General features: G+C 36.1%; 1 protein-coding gene across 2 annotated transcripts in view; it reads right to left on the bottom strand.

Annotated features, from left to right (window-relative positions):
- The window catches only part of Ethr (ecdysis triggering hormone receptor), a 57,222-nt gene that overhangs the window by 35,753 nt on the left and 5,549 nt on the right, over nt 1-15,920 (bottom strand). For both annotated transcript variants that reach the window (XM_028311887.1, XM_028311885.1), the window contains exon 2: nt 4,344-4,524. In XM_028311887.1, coding sequence (XP_028167688.1) covers nt 4,344-4,524 — 181 coding nt within the window. The remainder of the gene's footprint in view (nt 1-4,343; nt 4,525-15,920) is intronic.

Raw genomic sequence — 15,920 nt, 5'->3', positions numbered from 1 at the left:
GTAGGCGCACACCGTTGATTTTTCGTCGGCCGATAGTTTAGTCGGGCTGTTGATCAGTATGGGCATGTATGGGAGTGCGCATACTACGCCGATTCGATTTAGCCGATTCGATTTAGCCGATTCTTCATACAATTTAAAATCGGGCACAACTATCGGCCAACTAAAAATCAACGGTGTGCGCCTACTCTTAGGTACTAAAATGCAGAACGTAACGTTCACTGACACAGTTGTTTTGCAAATAAATTGCTAGCCATATTGTTGTGGGTTTCATCTGTAAATTAGGGATGAGGCTACGCCCTTGTGGTTTGTCACAGTGTTTTAGATCCAATTACCTAAATACAAAAATGCATTGTTATGAGCACAGACTTTGGTATGGTGGTAGCTTGCTAGGTGAATTGGGAATTTATCAAACCGTTATCAAAAAAATAACACAAACCTTCAAGAAAATAATTGTGCCTCTACTGAGAATTGAACTAGGGGTCTAACAGGTCGTCTTATCACATAACCATGAAGTTATCGTAGTAAATGGTGGAATTGGTTTACACTCCCCACATTGCTGGTCCAACAGATTATAGAGAGACCAGCTCGCATATTTTTGTCCCTTAGTTGTCTTTACGACATCCTAGAGAATAGGAGTGGTTCTAATCTATTTATAAAATAAACAACACAACCAAAACAGTTTTCCTAAAACTAGAACTAAAATGAATATTAATACTACATAGAAATGTAGTTTACCAAACCCTTCGTGTTCTTCATTAGTTTCGCTGTGAACTTGCGACTCGACTGCGCTTTGAAAGCATCAAATACTTGAACGTTGTGAAATAATTTCTAGAAACGTCAGTTTCATTCAACCACAGCGATAAAGGTTCCTACACACTTACTTAGATTAGAACTTGCTTAAAAAACAAGATTAAATAAATTATTATTGAATAATCATTACAATTTATGGAGACCTTCGTCAACTGGGGAACAAACGCACACTTGCACTACAAGTTTGAGCCATCCAAGAATCCCCACCTGAACAGATTGTCCTTACTACGGCCGACCTGCGTCCGAAGTCTACATAAATTTAAAGACTTTCAAGTAAGCCAGGGGAGCTCATGTCCAGGTGCAGGACTCTCAGACTTAGAGACAAAAGGGCAGGGAAGATCAGCTCTCTCACACCATAACCTGCATCTCTCTTTAATTTGACCGATCTTCATGAAGGAGAGGGGGCAAACTTTTTACGTTTCTTCGGCTTTTCAACGTTTGCGGCTAGATTAAGATTTTCTCAAAATAGCAAAATCGAGGGACATTAAAAAGAAAATGTGTAGGCAGCTTTGCAAGCATCAAATACTTGTGTAATAATTTCAAGAGCCGTCACTTTCATGCGACCACGATAAATGTGCTGCAACAATGCGGCAAGCGATCCGATCTTTCTCGAAGTTTCTGTTTCTGTATCGATGTCATTATGCTTTCGACGATAAAACAAAGCGGGTTTTGAAGAAAGATGCTCAAATTATCGATGGAATTGGGAAATAGTTTTGTTGTTATTATTTAATGAGACACGGGCGTACTCATTGCAGCTAAAACCCTGGATTAATATTACATGAGGTAGAAGTGTATAAGTGAAAAGGGCATATTAATAGAAATAACTACCTTACATTATTTTGAGATGCAACATTTAATGATAAAAAGAATTTAGTAACCAAGGGATACTACTTATCCTGAATTTGATTCATATAGTGACACCGTGATTGATTTTATCCATGTGCTTTTCTATATAATTCACTGTAATATCAACGTAACAAACACGTAATCAATCTTAATTTTCTCGAATCCAAATAACAGAATGCAATAAAATTATTTGTCATAAAATGTACAGTACCGTTTTGAATGTATCTGGGAACACTGTAAACTTTTAGCTGGTTAACAATTTCGCATTGCAAAACATTTCTACGTATCAGTAAAATTATTTCAGTATAGGCAGTAAATATTCAGAAACGAGTCTCAAGTTTGAGAACCGCTGACCAAGCACGTCATCAGATATGATCTCGCATCATGCAAGTGAATCCATAAAATGTGAATACTCAATGAGCGTGGGCGAAGCGCCCTTAGAACGGGGGCAAGAATCAACATTCCATGTTCCGAATCGGAAAGTTTATATTTTATCTGGGAGTTATTTCAGACTTGCGAGACGGTTTTAGAATACTGACTTCTATGCAGTACTAGACAGTCTATTCTGAATTTTTAAAGGCTATTAATCGTTCGTTTTAGCCAAATAACGTTCACTGCTGGACAAAGGCCTCCCTCAAGGATTTCCTCAACGACCGATCCTGCGGTGCCCGCATCCAGGTGCTTCCCGCGACCTTCATCAGATCGTCAGTTCACCTAGTGGGAGTTCTGCCCACTCTACGTCTTTCGTCTTCACTCGAGAACTTTTCTGTACTTCTGTCTTTCTTTTCTTTTGACAGGGTTGAGCTATTATCGCTTCAATATTGTTCACTAAGGTTAAGTGGCACCATCTTACTTTAACTTTGACAAACGTCAAAAATCTATCAAACTCCATACAAAAAGCACCCGTTATTGTTATAGCTACCGTTAAAGTTAGGTGATGCAACTTAGCCTAAGTTTTGATAAATGTTAACAACACACGAACGAGCAAAGTTTAGGAAACCGATAAAATGTTATCCTTGTTTACCTATGTATTTTATTTAAAGTTATTTCGCACGCTCGTGTTGTGAGTTGTGACAATTTTTATTTTGTCCGTGTCTAGTAGTGTACTAAGAAGTCTATGTAGAATACCAAGGGAGGTTTGAATGTCGACATGTAAGCAAAACATGAAACTATAAAGTAGTCTCAAACAATTTTGTGAGTTAAAATACAGTAGAACTTTTCTGGAAAATTCACTATCGTATCTTCCATAATAGTCCTTTAAAAGTGTACCAGTGTACACACCTGTTGTATTGTAAAAAGTAAAGCATTTTTGTGAGTGGAAACCCAGTACCAAATTTTCCGAAAAACTCGCTACATTATCTTCCATTAAAGTCCATGAAAAGGGTTAATACCTCAAAATGAAAAGTGCACCAATAGTTGGTTTAATAATACTTCCTCTAGAAACGGTAGCCGTATCTTATAATAATATTATATTATTGTGATAATTTTCTACTTATCAAAATTGGTTATAGGTACTTTAGACACCAATAAACTTTCAAATTAGATCCTTAGAATAGGATCATGGTAGTTATGCACTGCATCTATAGAATTGGCCACATTAGAAATTCTACTACCATAACGTATGATATTGATCAACATAAAAACCCCATAAGAATGTAAATGACGCCGTAGAAATACCACATTTTGAATAAAGTCATATCAATGCAAATTTTAACGAGTCTTATTTGAAAGAAGTAAAAATCGCCATTTTCGTATCCCGGATTCATCTTCTGCTCAGTGTCTTCTTTCTCCTTCTTCTTTCTTCTAGACCTAAAATGAAGAAGATTAGCAAAGCCATCGCAACCCCCTTGGTCAGTTATGGGGTTCAACCGAACCATTATTTTATGTTTAAGCTCAGCAAACAGTTATTAAAGTTAATTGCTTTAGCATGACATGACATAATATTTTAATTCAATTCATTTTCAATGTTATTTTAATACATATTTAATTTTAATTCCTCCATCACCGTTTAATTATGATTGCTACGAAAATTTAAATCTTTCAATCAGTGCATTTTTTCACGTTGTTGCATATTGCGAATCGCATAAAACAAAACTTATTTCTTCTATTAAATAAACACGACATTATAAAACTTAGAAAACTGCCACACACTCCTTGACAAATCTCTTCACCAATACCAAATAGGCCAAATATCACCATCATTGTGTTGTCACAATGGAGTCCAAAACTCTTTGTGTTAAACTTTATGAGCTGCCAGACTTTATAGGCTATCATACCTGGTGAATAACGCAGAAAAGAATCAAACGCCCAATAATTTTTTTCCTCGTACATTACCAAGATAAGCATCTTGGTACTCCCCAAAGCTTGCCGACTCGAATTCCGCTGCTTAAATTTCCAAGAATATCCTTACCTAGTGACCAGTGCCTAGGTCAGAGCTGCCCTGGTCTTGGTACAGACTTAACCAGCTCTCAAGGGCTCTTAGGTGACATAGTACCTGCAGATCATTCCAAGAATATCCTTACCTGGTGAACAGTGCAGCGAAAAACCAGACCAAATCACAGATCAGGGCTGCCCTAGTCTTGGTGCAAACGTTACCAGCTCTCAAGCCCTGGTCTTGATACAGACGTAACCAGCCCAAGGGCTCGAAGATAGGGCAGTACCTGCAGATCATTCTATGATATTCTTACCTGGTGAACAGTGCAGCGAAGAACCAGACCAGAGCACATATCAGCGCTGCCCTGGTCTTGGTGCAGACGTATCCAGCTCTCAAGGGCTCGCAGATTGCGTAATACCGCTCGAAGCTGATAGCCAGGATCGTGAGGACCGAGGCGTGGGTCACCGTCAGCTCCACGAAAGGGACTGCTAGACCTGGGAAGAGGAAGATGGCGTTAGAACAGGTTTATGAACTCTTTTAAAATGACGCTTATTAATCTAGATTTTAACAAGGTATGCATACCATAGTTAAGGTTGTTTTGCCGCATTTGTACCTACAACTGTCAAAATTAGTCTGTGGCCCAAAGTGCTAACCATACCTAATTCAGACTCCTCCAGACAGGTGAATGTCAGACTCTGTAGCGTCAATACGTTTAAAAAGACTGTGTTGTGACCTGACTGCTAATGGAAGGAATGTGTTACGATTTTATTTAAGAGTATAGATAATATCGTGGAACCCAGTTATTGTGGAAGTCATTGGGGGAGACCTATGTTCAGCAGTAGACGTCATTCATGGCTGACATGATGATGATGATGAAGGATGATGATAGATAATATTCGTGTCTTTTGGATGCTGTATTCAAAAGTCTAAAAAGTAATTAGCAAGTCCTTATGAAACTATTCTTAATTCCATAATTGATTTACCTCAGGCTGTAGTATAATTTAATTATATTTTATTTATTCACTCAAAAGAGGTGGCTTTTACCAGAATGCATTAGCAAACAATCGCAACTGCAATTTCCCAGCGATGTCCCAACCTCGCCTTTATTATTTTGTCGTTCTTTTAGTATCGGGTTCCGTGGAAAAATCTAGCGTTAACTTCACTTGAATAATTCAATAAAATTGGAGCATTTCTATGAGAGATTTCGACCATTTTGTAATTTTGAACGTATTAAGTGTCCTTACACTTATTTTGATTGATTTATCTTACAATTTACTATATTACTATTTGTACATGGCGTTTTTATTAATCGTATTCGTATCAGAAAACGCATTGTACGACAAGATACCTATGCAAGGTACAATTCATGAATTTTTCAAAAATTTCTTACACGTACAGTTTTACCAACATAAGTTACCGTGACGCGAAGTCAGTTATTGGCAAATATTAATTAATAGTTCTGCTCAACTAACTTGATTTGCAAGCTTTTCACTATAACAAGGGTGTTTTTCAACTTTTCTTTTACTTTAACTGTTACTTATCTTCTTGCTAATTTTATTAAGAGGGTCGGTATATTATGTATACAAAACACAAATACACGTAATATTATGTAACCTAAGATTATAATACCCTGAACATAAATAGGTATCCACCCACGCACCACTCACTCCATAAATTCAATACGTGCATTGTTTTGGTGAAATGTATTAAATGTATCCTTCAACCAAACGATACAAGTACTCAGAGTACCTACAGAAATTGTATACCAAGAAGCCTTCAGAGGAGATCAAGTGTACAATCTCAAGTCGAGAACTGAACTCAAATTACTGGCCTACTTCGGGGACCGAACTACTAGGTATTTCGGGTTTAACAGACATTTGTGTGCGTATCTATTTTATTGGTCTAAATGTTTTTATGTATAAATAAGTTGTATGTTTTTACAAATAAATGCCCATTTTCATTGTTCATATTACAAGTCCGATATCTATAGTCCATTTTCTTAGAGGGCGCTTTTCTTTTCTTCCATAAAAATGGATCATTTTTAATTTCCTTAAAAATCAAAGTGTCAGTCTGAAACAATGACAAAATATCAATACTTATCTACATAATACCGTAACATATCCTATGGTTAAGTCTTCATATTTAGTCCAGTACTACTTTATCCAACAGCTTAGCTTTAAGCCATATTTGTTTAGCATGCTAGCATGACGTTAGTACTAGTGATGCATCAGATCATCAAAAATGAATCCACGGATAGTGCGGATACCAAAACCAACCCCCGCGGATATTATACATAAAATAATTACGTATATATCCGACTTATCCGTGGATGAAATATACATAAGAATCTCGGCTGTTTTAAAAATAAAAAAAAAAAATAGAAATTACATAATAATATTTATTTCAGGCAAGGCCCATAAAAGTTTTAAACTGTTTTTCTAACTTCTTGCGCTGCTTCTTATCAGCACTGGCCCATTGGTAGAGTTAAAATAATACTGGGACGTGTAAAAGCGTCAAATAATCAAAATAAATAAGCTAAGAATTACATTTAGCCCTACCACTGCAACTACCATTAAGTATTTTTGCACCCTTAGATATCCGCGGATACGGATATCCGTCCCATCACTATACGAAGTGGTTAGCGGGTAAACAGCCATGGTTAGTACGGCGCATCAATGGATGGCTGGTGGGCTCTCTGATTTACGTCGCCATATATCTTTGAAACCGCCGGCATTGTGTGAACTACAGTGAAATATTCCCCACGACCTATGAAATCATTTTGCCTAAATGTTTCCATTTTATACAGTCACAAAATATTCTACGAAATATCAATTTTAGCAGGAAATAACCATTACGAACTAAGCACGAGAAAATATTTTTTGTGCAGTAAAATAGTTTTTCAGGAAAAAGATTATAAGCTAATTAGGTAAGTACATATTTATTATTTTTTCCTGTGCCCGCGACTTCGAATGCGTGAAAATAGTTTTAACTAATAACATTTTTCTTTAAATTCATACTATAGATTTATACTAATATTATAAATGCGAAAGTAACTCTGTCTGTCTGTCGGTCTGTCTGTCTGTCTGTCTGTCTGTCTGTCTGTCTGTCTGTCTGTCTGTCTGTCTCTCTTTTACGCCTAAACCATTGAACCGATTTGGATGTTTGGCATAGATATAGTTTGAGTCCCGGGAAAGGACATAGGATAGTTTTTATCCCGGTTTCTGAAACAGGGACGCCGCGATAAAGTTTTTCTGTGACAGACAAAAACAAAAGCTAGTCGTCGATAAATGAGCTATCCAACACAAAATATTTTTTAAATCGAACCAGTAGTTCCTGAAATTAGCGCGTTCAAGCAAACAAAAAAAACTCCCGCTTTATTATTATTCGTATAGATATTATCTTAAATCAGTGTCCATTAATTGGACTAAGGATTTATATACCTAAGAAATATTCATGCTGCAATACTGACCACAACTGGACTGTTGCTATGGTAACCACTGGACAGAGGGTCACAGCGCCATGCTACTTTATTAGCCAAGCGGAATACCAGGATAGTGGTTTTAGACAATTAATTGTATCTGTTCAAAGTGAGAAAGCTTGCAATTGAATTCAAAAACCTGAGATCTAAATATTGTAAACTAGGTAGATTAGTATTTGACATTATAATGATTTTTAATTCAACTTTTAAAATGAAATGTTTCTAGATTTCGTGCTGAAAAATAAATTGTTAAAATTATTCACCAATGATCTGTCTATGATCGGGCTATGAATAAATTGTCAATTGACGTTGTATTTTCTGTTTTTTATTTTATTAAAACAGCAAATGAAAATGAACCAGTTATTGGAACATCATTTAAAATATTCCCTTTTACGAATTATTTCTAGGGATTATTTGGGAATAGGTATCTAAAACCTGTTGTAAATAAAGTAACACCCGTATTGACAAACGATGCTTGCTTAAGTGAAGCAGCAAATCGAACGCACAGCGTTGAACAGAGCTCTGTGATTGGTTGCCACCCTGTGCGTCCACGCGCACTGTGAGACCTCATAGTAATGTTTGTGAACACGAGCGTAAGTATACTCGTATAACAAGTTAAAAAGCTGTTCCTGATTCTAGATATACTCGTACATATTGTATATTTTGTACCAGAAAGCAGTACTTTTCCTTAGCCTACACACAATAGGCTTACTTACTTTTCTCTTAGGAAAATGCACATGTTCGTATTTCTCACGCGAGACGCCTCGCATTAGAGACTTTGTGTGACAAATTGAAAACCGTGTGAATGTGCTGATATAAAAGTTACTTTATGCTGGTCACAAAGTCCACAGACACATGTCAAGATGTTTGTGAAGATGCGGAAGGTCAGTGGCAAACATTTTGTTATTTTTATCTAGGGCAGTCGAACCTTAACTTCGAACTCCTCCTATGTTCTTCTGATTAATTTCGTTGCGGATCAAATGACAACTTTTCCCCGGGACAAACTTGATCTTCACTGGTTGGGTTTTATTGGCGGTCAGCTGAGATCCTGGCTACACAGGAGTTGCAGCTGTGAGAACGAAAGGTGGGAATAGTCCCGTTAATAACTGTGTGAAAAGTTGTTCAAGGCTTTTGTAGCGATACATACTATGTTTTTATAATGAGCGCTATATTTGCGATTTGTATAAAATAAGTAACTTTCCAAGATAATTCATACAAAGATCATGACAAACATCTGGACACATGTGTGTTGTAACTGGAATAAAGAAACTCCTTCTTTCTTTTTGTTTCAAATTAAAGCGCCCAATTTTGTAATTTAAAATAACATTTTTAAACTATGTATAATCATGTAGTTCCTGAATTACTGAATTCATAGAAGGATAAATTTGATGAAAACGCCGGAACAGTACCTAGAACTAATTTCACATTGTGTTATTTCTAAGTAAATTCCACAAACCAATAAATCCAGCCCGCATAGTAAGTGTCGAGTCATTGTTAGAAAACTAATTGTAATTTGCGTCATTAGATAAATTGTTCCACTAATTAAATAAATAATTGTAGTATAAGATCCCGCTATACAACGACCTTCACCGAGATGCTTATTTGATGAAACATATTTTATATTCAATTTAACATGTCAATAATTATATTGCTTAAGGGTTGCCTAATAAATTTCAGTCCAGGATATGATTAATTAATCATTAAAAAAAGTTTTATTTTTAAATATTTCATCGGTTTGATTATTAAACAAACTCCATACCAATCGAAAGTATGAAGCCCATAGAATATGCAAACGTTAGGTTGCCTATTCTTTTCCAGTCATAACTCTCGGGTTGCCAGGTATAAACAGGTAAATTGATAGAGCATTTTGCATCGGTCTGATAATTTAATCAAATATAAATGAAAATAAAGATTATTTCATTATGAACACGGTGGTATAGGGTTGCCTGCGAAAAATCAGTCCTGAATGACGGTTGTCGAATTTTGTAAAGTGAAATTAAAACTGAAAGGTGACATTTTTCGAGTAGTTGGCAACATTTGGGAAAGACGAGTTGTATGAGGCGTTTGTGTGTCTTGTCAAGAGGTGTCGCTTGGGTGAAGAAATTTCTCCAGTGTTGCCATGCTTTCGGAGATTTGGTCCAAAAATGTCGAAAGTGGAAATAACGACTTCCGGTCAAAAATTTGGATGACGCCTCCTGCAAAAGGGTCGTACAAATGACATTTGACCATTTTCATCTCGATCACCTGGCAACACTTGCAGCTATGGGGAAAAGTATTTTTTTTCGACATGGGTGTCTTTAAAGTTAAGGACGGACAGAAGGAGATATGGCAGAAAAAATCCAAAAATGGGGTTTGGTCGGTTATACGACCCAAATTATGGGAAAAATCCGAAAATTCAGAAAATCAAGATGGCGACCGAGTGAGCGGCCATTTTGTAAAAAGTTTCAGATTTCTGATTTTTCAAATGCATTTTTTGGGCAGTTGGCAACATTTGGGAAACTCGAGTTGTATAGAGCGATTACGTAGTTTGCTAAGGAGTATCGTTTGGAAAAACAACATTTTCCAGTGTTGCCATACTTATTGCATTTTTCGCTTAATCTAGACCATTTTCCGCGCCGAAACCCATTTTTACTTTTTTTCTAACTTAAACCAATCCCGTGAAACAATTCCTTAAAACCACCCAAGTCCCAAAATTTTGTGGCCCCGTAACTGCCAGTGTTGCCAGGTAATCGAGATAAAAATAGTCAAATGTCATTAGTTTGACCTATTTGCAGGAGGCGTCATCCAAATTTTGGACCAAAAGTCGTTATTTCCATTTTTTACATGTTTTGACCAAATCTTTCAAAGTATGGCAACACTGGAAAATGTTGTTTTTCCAAACGATACTCCTTAGCAAACTACGTAATCGCTCTATACAACTCGAGTTTCCCAAATGTTGCCAACTGCCCAAAAAATGCATTTGAAAAATCAGAAATCTGAAACTTTTTACAAAATGACCGCTCACTCGGTCGCCATCTTGATTTTCTGAATTTTCGGATTTTTCCCATAATCTGGGTCGTATAACCGACCAAACCCCATTTTTGGATTTTTTCTGCCATATCTCCTTCTGTCCGTCCTTAACTTTAAAGACACCCATGTCGAAAAAAAATACTTTTCCCCATAGCTGCAAGTGTTGCCAGGTGATCGAGATGAAAATGGTCAAATGTCATTTGTACGACCCTTTTGCAGGAGGCGTCATCCAAATTTTTGACCGGAAGTCGTTATTTCCACTTTCGACATTTTTGGACCAAATCTCCGAAAGCATGGCAACACTGGAGAAATTTCTTCACCCAAGCGACACCTCTTGACAAGACACACAAACGCCTCATACAACTCGTCTTTCCCAAATGTTGCCAACTACTCGAAAAATGTCACCTTTCAGTTTTAATTTCACTTTACAAAATTCGACAACCGTCATTCAGGACTGATTTTTCGCAGGCAACCCTATACCACCGTGTTCATAATGAAATAATCTTTATTTTCATTTATATTTGATTAAATTATCAGACCGATGCAAAATGCTCTATCAATTTACCTGTTTATACCTGGCAACCCGAGAGTTATGACTGGAAAAGAATAGGCAACCTAACGTTTGCATATTCTATGGGCTTCATCCTTTCGATTGGTATGGAGTTTGTTTAATAATCAAACCGATGAAATATTTAAAAATAAAACTTTTTGTAATGGTTAATTAATCATATCCTGGACTGAAATTTGTTAGGCAACCCTTAAGCAATATAATTATTGACATGTTAAATTGAATATAAAATATGTTTCATCAAATAAGCATCTCGGTGAAGGTCGTTGTATAGCGGGATCTTAGACTATTGGTTGTATTGTAGTATTTAACCGTGGAAAATTTTAAAGGGAACAAACCATTTTTAGTTCTACTTTCTCATTTAGTTTTAACTTTGATCAACAAAAGGGGTACGATGAGTATTGTAAAAAAATTGTTTGAAAATGATTTTTTTGTACATTATTTTATGAGAAACGTAGACTTTGCTTGCTACTTGTGCATTTATTTTGGATTCAATTGAGAATCTTTGGACACTATGAAGAAGATGTGACTTCCAAACGCTGTACAGCCTTTAACTGCACTCTTCTAACAACTTCACACTTGAAGTAGTAAGAACTATCCCATCAAAAACAATACTTGTCAAAAAAACCAAGTCTCGCAACTCAGTTGTTCTACGGTAAAAAGTTGTGAGATCCATGTAATACCAAGTCCAGGCCAGGAAATCTTTAACGTTTTACATAAATTATTGACTTGGCCGTCGCACTAAATAATTTAATTTACACGTGTTTTCATGCGATGGCCAAGTCAATATATTTATGTAAAACGTTAAAGATTTCCTGGCCTGGACTTGGTATTACATGGATCTCACAACTTTTTACCGTAGAACAACTGAGTTGCGAGACTTGGTTTTTTTGACAAGTATTGTTTTTGATGGGATCTCATTTCTTTTTGTATTTTGTAGACAGCAGTTATGTATCTAGAAAACTGGACCGAAATTGAAAAATTTTACTCGACTTGGCGGTTGCACTACCGTGCCCCCAAATATTTTAGTTTTTCCTTGATTCATACACCAAACACTACTTATATTCCAAATAGAAGTGCCTTAGAATTTTGATGATCGGTGAGTCAGTCAGTCAGTCAGTGAGTGACAAAATTAAGAAACTTTGATCCGTTATAATTCTTAAACTGCTGGTTCAAATTGAATGAAATTTGAAATATACTATGTCTTTACAATGCCTGCATGGATACTGAAAATTCAGTCTTCTAGTTTTATCCACAACGAAGTTACAGGCGGTCGAAAATGGCCTGAATTGCTTCGAGAAAAGGATAGTACGGCCGTGCCGCTTTTTTGCTCGACTTGGTGCGAGAAAATGATACAGTTTGATAGAGATCTCTTTCAAACTGTATCATTTTCTCGAGGAGGTTTTCGACTTACTTTTGACAACTTCAACCGAACGTCAGGGTACTCATCTAGCCGTGTAGCATGACTGTATCAAGTGCATACATAGACACGAGCCCGCTGCGAGTGAAGTAGGTACCTGGATGCGAGCAAATCAGGACCGGTTATTATGGAAATCCTTGGGGGAGGCCTTTTTCCAGCAATGGAAGTCATTTGGCTGAATCGAACAAAAACGACTAACTTCTCGACGTTTTAATTAGTGCTACCGTGGGTGTGTCGCGTCCACATACTGTTTGATTACCTACGTTGTTACAGCTGTTAGTTCTTGTGCATATTATATTAACTACAGTGGCCGAACGTTGCATTTCGCTGGAGGGCGGCGCCCACGCGGTTTTAAAGAACACACTGGTTTGAGCAAACGCCCGCCCACATCGGTGTAAGGTTACATACAGTGCTTTTGTTTAATCACCTTTATTATACCTAAAACGGGAATTATGTAGGTATTATTTTGAGGCTTTGTTTAAATTATATTTTATGCATTTAGCTCTATAAAATGGACTATTCGGAGAAAACGGTCGCTTTAATCTCTTTCAACAGTTTATGAGTCTAACGAGGTCGTATTTATTTACTATGATTATATAAAATAAGATATCAGGAAAAATATTGTAATAAAATTAATAAAAAAATGAGTTGTCGACCACAGCAACTTGAATTTCGATTCGTTTAACCGTTTAGATTGTTTGACAAATACGAAACTTGGGAACGTCTCAAAGCGATCACAATCGCGAATTGAGAGTGAAGTGTCAGCCTTTTTTTAAGTAATTGATATTTATCAGCTACTTAAATAAAAAACGCCTTACGAGACAAATACCAACTTTAAGTAAGTAATACCTTTTGTTTTATTTTTCAAGTCAGTCACATTTTTTCATAGTGTCCTTAGTTTTAATGGAGAACTTTCAATACCTAGACTACCCATGATCTATTTTCTACATAATCCATTCAACTAATCAAATAAATCCATCCACAAGAAACCCAGTAACATTTTGGTGGAATTCGGCTGACTCCGAGAGCGGTGTGATTTATCTCCACGACATAAATATATGTCGCTCCTCCCAGCTGTCAATTACGAACCCTTTGGAGCCCTATGCCTTCCCTAGGACTTGCTAGAGGTATGTATATACCGTGCCAATGAAACTGGAAAGTCAATAACTTTTTAAAAAAATAAAACCGACTTCAAATGCGTGAACACAAAAAAAAACTAAAAATTGAAAATATTGCGTATAAAAAAGTTCATCCCCAATTTTCCACCCTTGGGGGTGAAATATTTTCTTCAAATTCGCATGAAACCACCCTTTTGATAATACCCATTCAACAAAAAAATAATCGTTCAAATTGATTTATAATCGGCGGAGATATTGCGTATAAAAAAGTTCATCCCCAATTTTCCACCCTTGGGGGTTGTTTTTTCTATTATTAAATTGAAATGGGACCACCCTTGAGGTATTACCTATACGCCGAAAAAAGATTTGTTCAAATCGGTTCATAATTGGCGGAGTTATCGCGTAACAAACATAGAAAAAAAAAAAAACATACGGGTCGAATTGAGAACCTCCTCCTTTTTTGAAGTCGGTTGAAAATATACTTAAACCAGAACATTGGCACCGAGCTGTCTATGTAACATTTATCTATCTAGTGATTTGAGTATTTAATCCTATATTTTACTGCAAAGTAACGTAATTAAAATAAGGATATTGTGTGTGACAGTAAAATCTTTATTGGAGTCAATTTTTATCATAATAAAACAATTTTCGAGAAGGTAATCTGTGATTTCCAACATTAGTGAATTCTTTCTCTTTTCATAGCAACTTATATTTTTACGGTCTGTGATAAATGTGGCATCATTGTAACTAGAATAAAATCGAAGAATTTAATTTTACAAAATTAATCGCCCAGTGTTTTAGCCTCGGGGACTATAAAGTAGCCGAAAAGCTCCATAATTCTGTAGTAATTACCTACCTCCCTGATCAAAAACCCCAATCGAGCGCAACTTTTGTGAAAAAACTTGAGAAGTAAGCAAAAGTCCTGTCTTTCACGTAAAATCGACAAAGGAGTCTACAAGTTCAAAGGAATAAGGAAACAAAAAGATTTATAATTTGCGTAGTAACCTTGATTTTAAAAATAAGGATCCCCTTTGTTTGTGCAATAGTGACTGAGTTTCTTGCGCTGCTTCTTCTTATTATTGGCCCATTTATTGTCCTGTAGTGGTAGGGTTAATACTGGGACGTGTAAAAGTGCTTTATAAAATAAGTATTTAAATGAGTTGCGTAAATAAAGAGTTTTTTATTTGAGATGGCTTCTTGGTCTAGTAATAAATCTTATTTGGACTAAATGTATGGAAGCTGGAAATAGTGAATTTTCGGATAGATCTAGTTAATTCTGTAACCTATTATTGATATCGTTGGATAGAGCTCGTAAAGCACTTTCAGGATCAGAAAAAGAAACTCGATTATTTCTAAAATATAGGTACCTGTATAGTTTAGAAATAATCGAGTGAGATCACTTATCGTTTCCACCCTGTATAGAGCATCAAACTGTCCCAAACATTCCATTCTTATGTAAGTATAATTGTATTGAGCAGACCTGCGTAGACTAATAAAGTTTTCATAATTAGTATTATAATTATTATCATCCACAAAATCTGAGTCGCAAATCACGATCTTCATTGCAGAAGTAATAAAGTGTGCAACGCAACGTTATTTGTACTAAAGATATAATTGCCGCCAATAAAAAGGCGGTAAAACACAAGTGTCCAGGTTCCCGCGAAGTTTATTTTTAATTCCGGGAGTCGTGGCCATGGTTGGCGCGGTTTGCGCAAGTTATAAGTTGTGAAAATCCTATCTTTTGTTGCACCACAAAGGAATATTGTCAAGTTCGGTTTAGGGGTGTGGAAATTGAAAATCACAAATGTAATATTTTGTAACAGGTAAATTATGCAGGTATAATCAATTTACAAGTCCCAATTTTAGTAAAAGCAAGCACCTATCTAACGATTCATTCAATGTTCTTGAAATGGATTTTTTTTTAAATAGTTAAATACTTAAGCTTAATAATAAAACAAAAATACTTAACTTATGCTCTTTTGGTCACTGAATATTTTAGCTTTTAGTTTTTTCCACAACGAAGTTACGGTACAATGAGGTCCGCTTCAAGAAAATAATAGTACTGCCGTGCTGCTTGCTCTTTTGCTTGACTTGGCATTCTCCCAGATAATACTTAGTGAAAATCGAAAACAGTTAATCTTTTTGAGAAATTATTGAAACTTTTTCATATTAGTAAGTGAGACAAACCCCGAAGAAACTAGCTATTTCATTTTAAGACTAGTTAGAGTTTACCAGTCAAAATAACCACCGCAATATAAATGTAACAACGTGGATATTTCCCGCGAGCAAACTGAACA

This window comes from Ostrinia furnacalis, unplaced genomic scaffold (assembly GCF_004193835.3).
Source record: "Ostrinia furnacalis isolate ACB-3 unplaced genomic scaffold, ASM419383v2 OfSCF3629, whole genome shotgun sequence".
Classification (NCBI taxonomy): Eukaryota; Metazoa; Arthropoda; class Insecta; order Lepidoptera; family Crambidae; genus Ostrinia; species Ostrinia furnacalis.
Note: the sequence above shows the minus strand (reverse complement) of the source record. Positions and strands in the feature narration are given on the sequence as shown.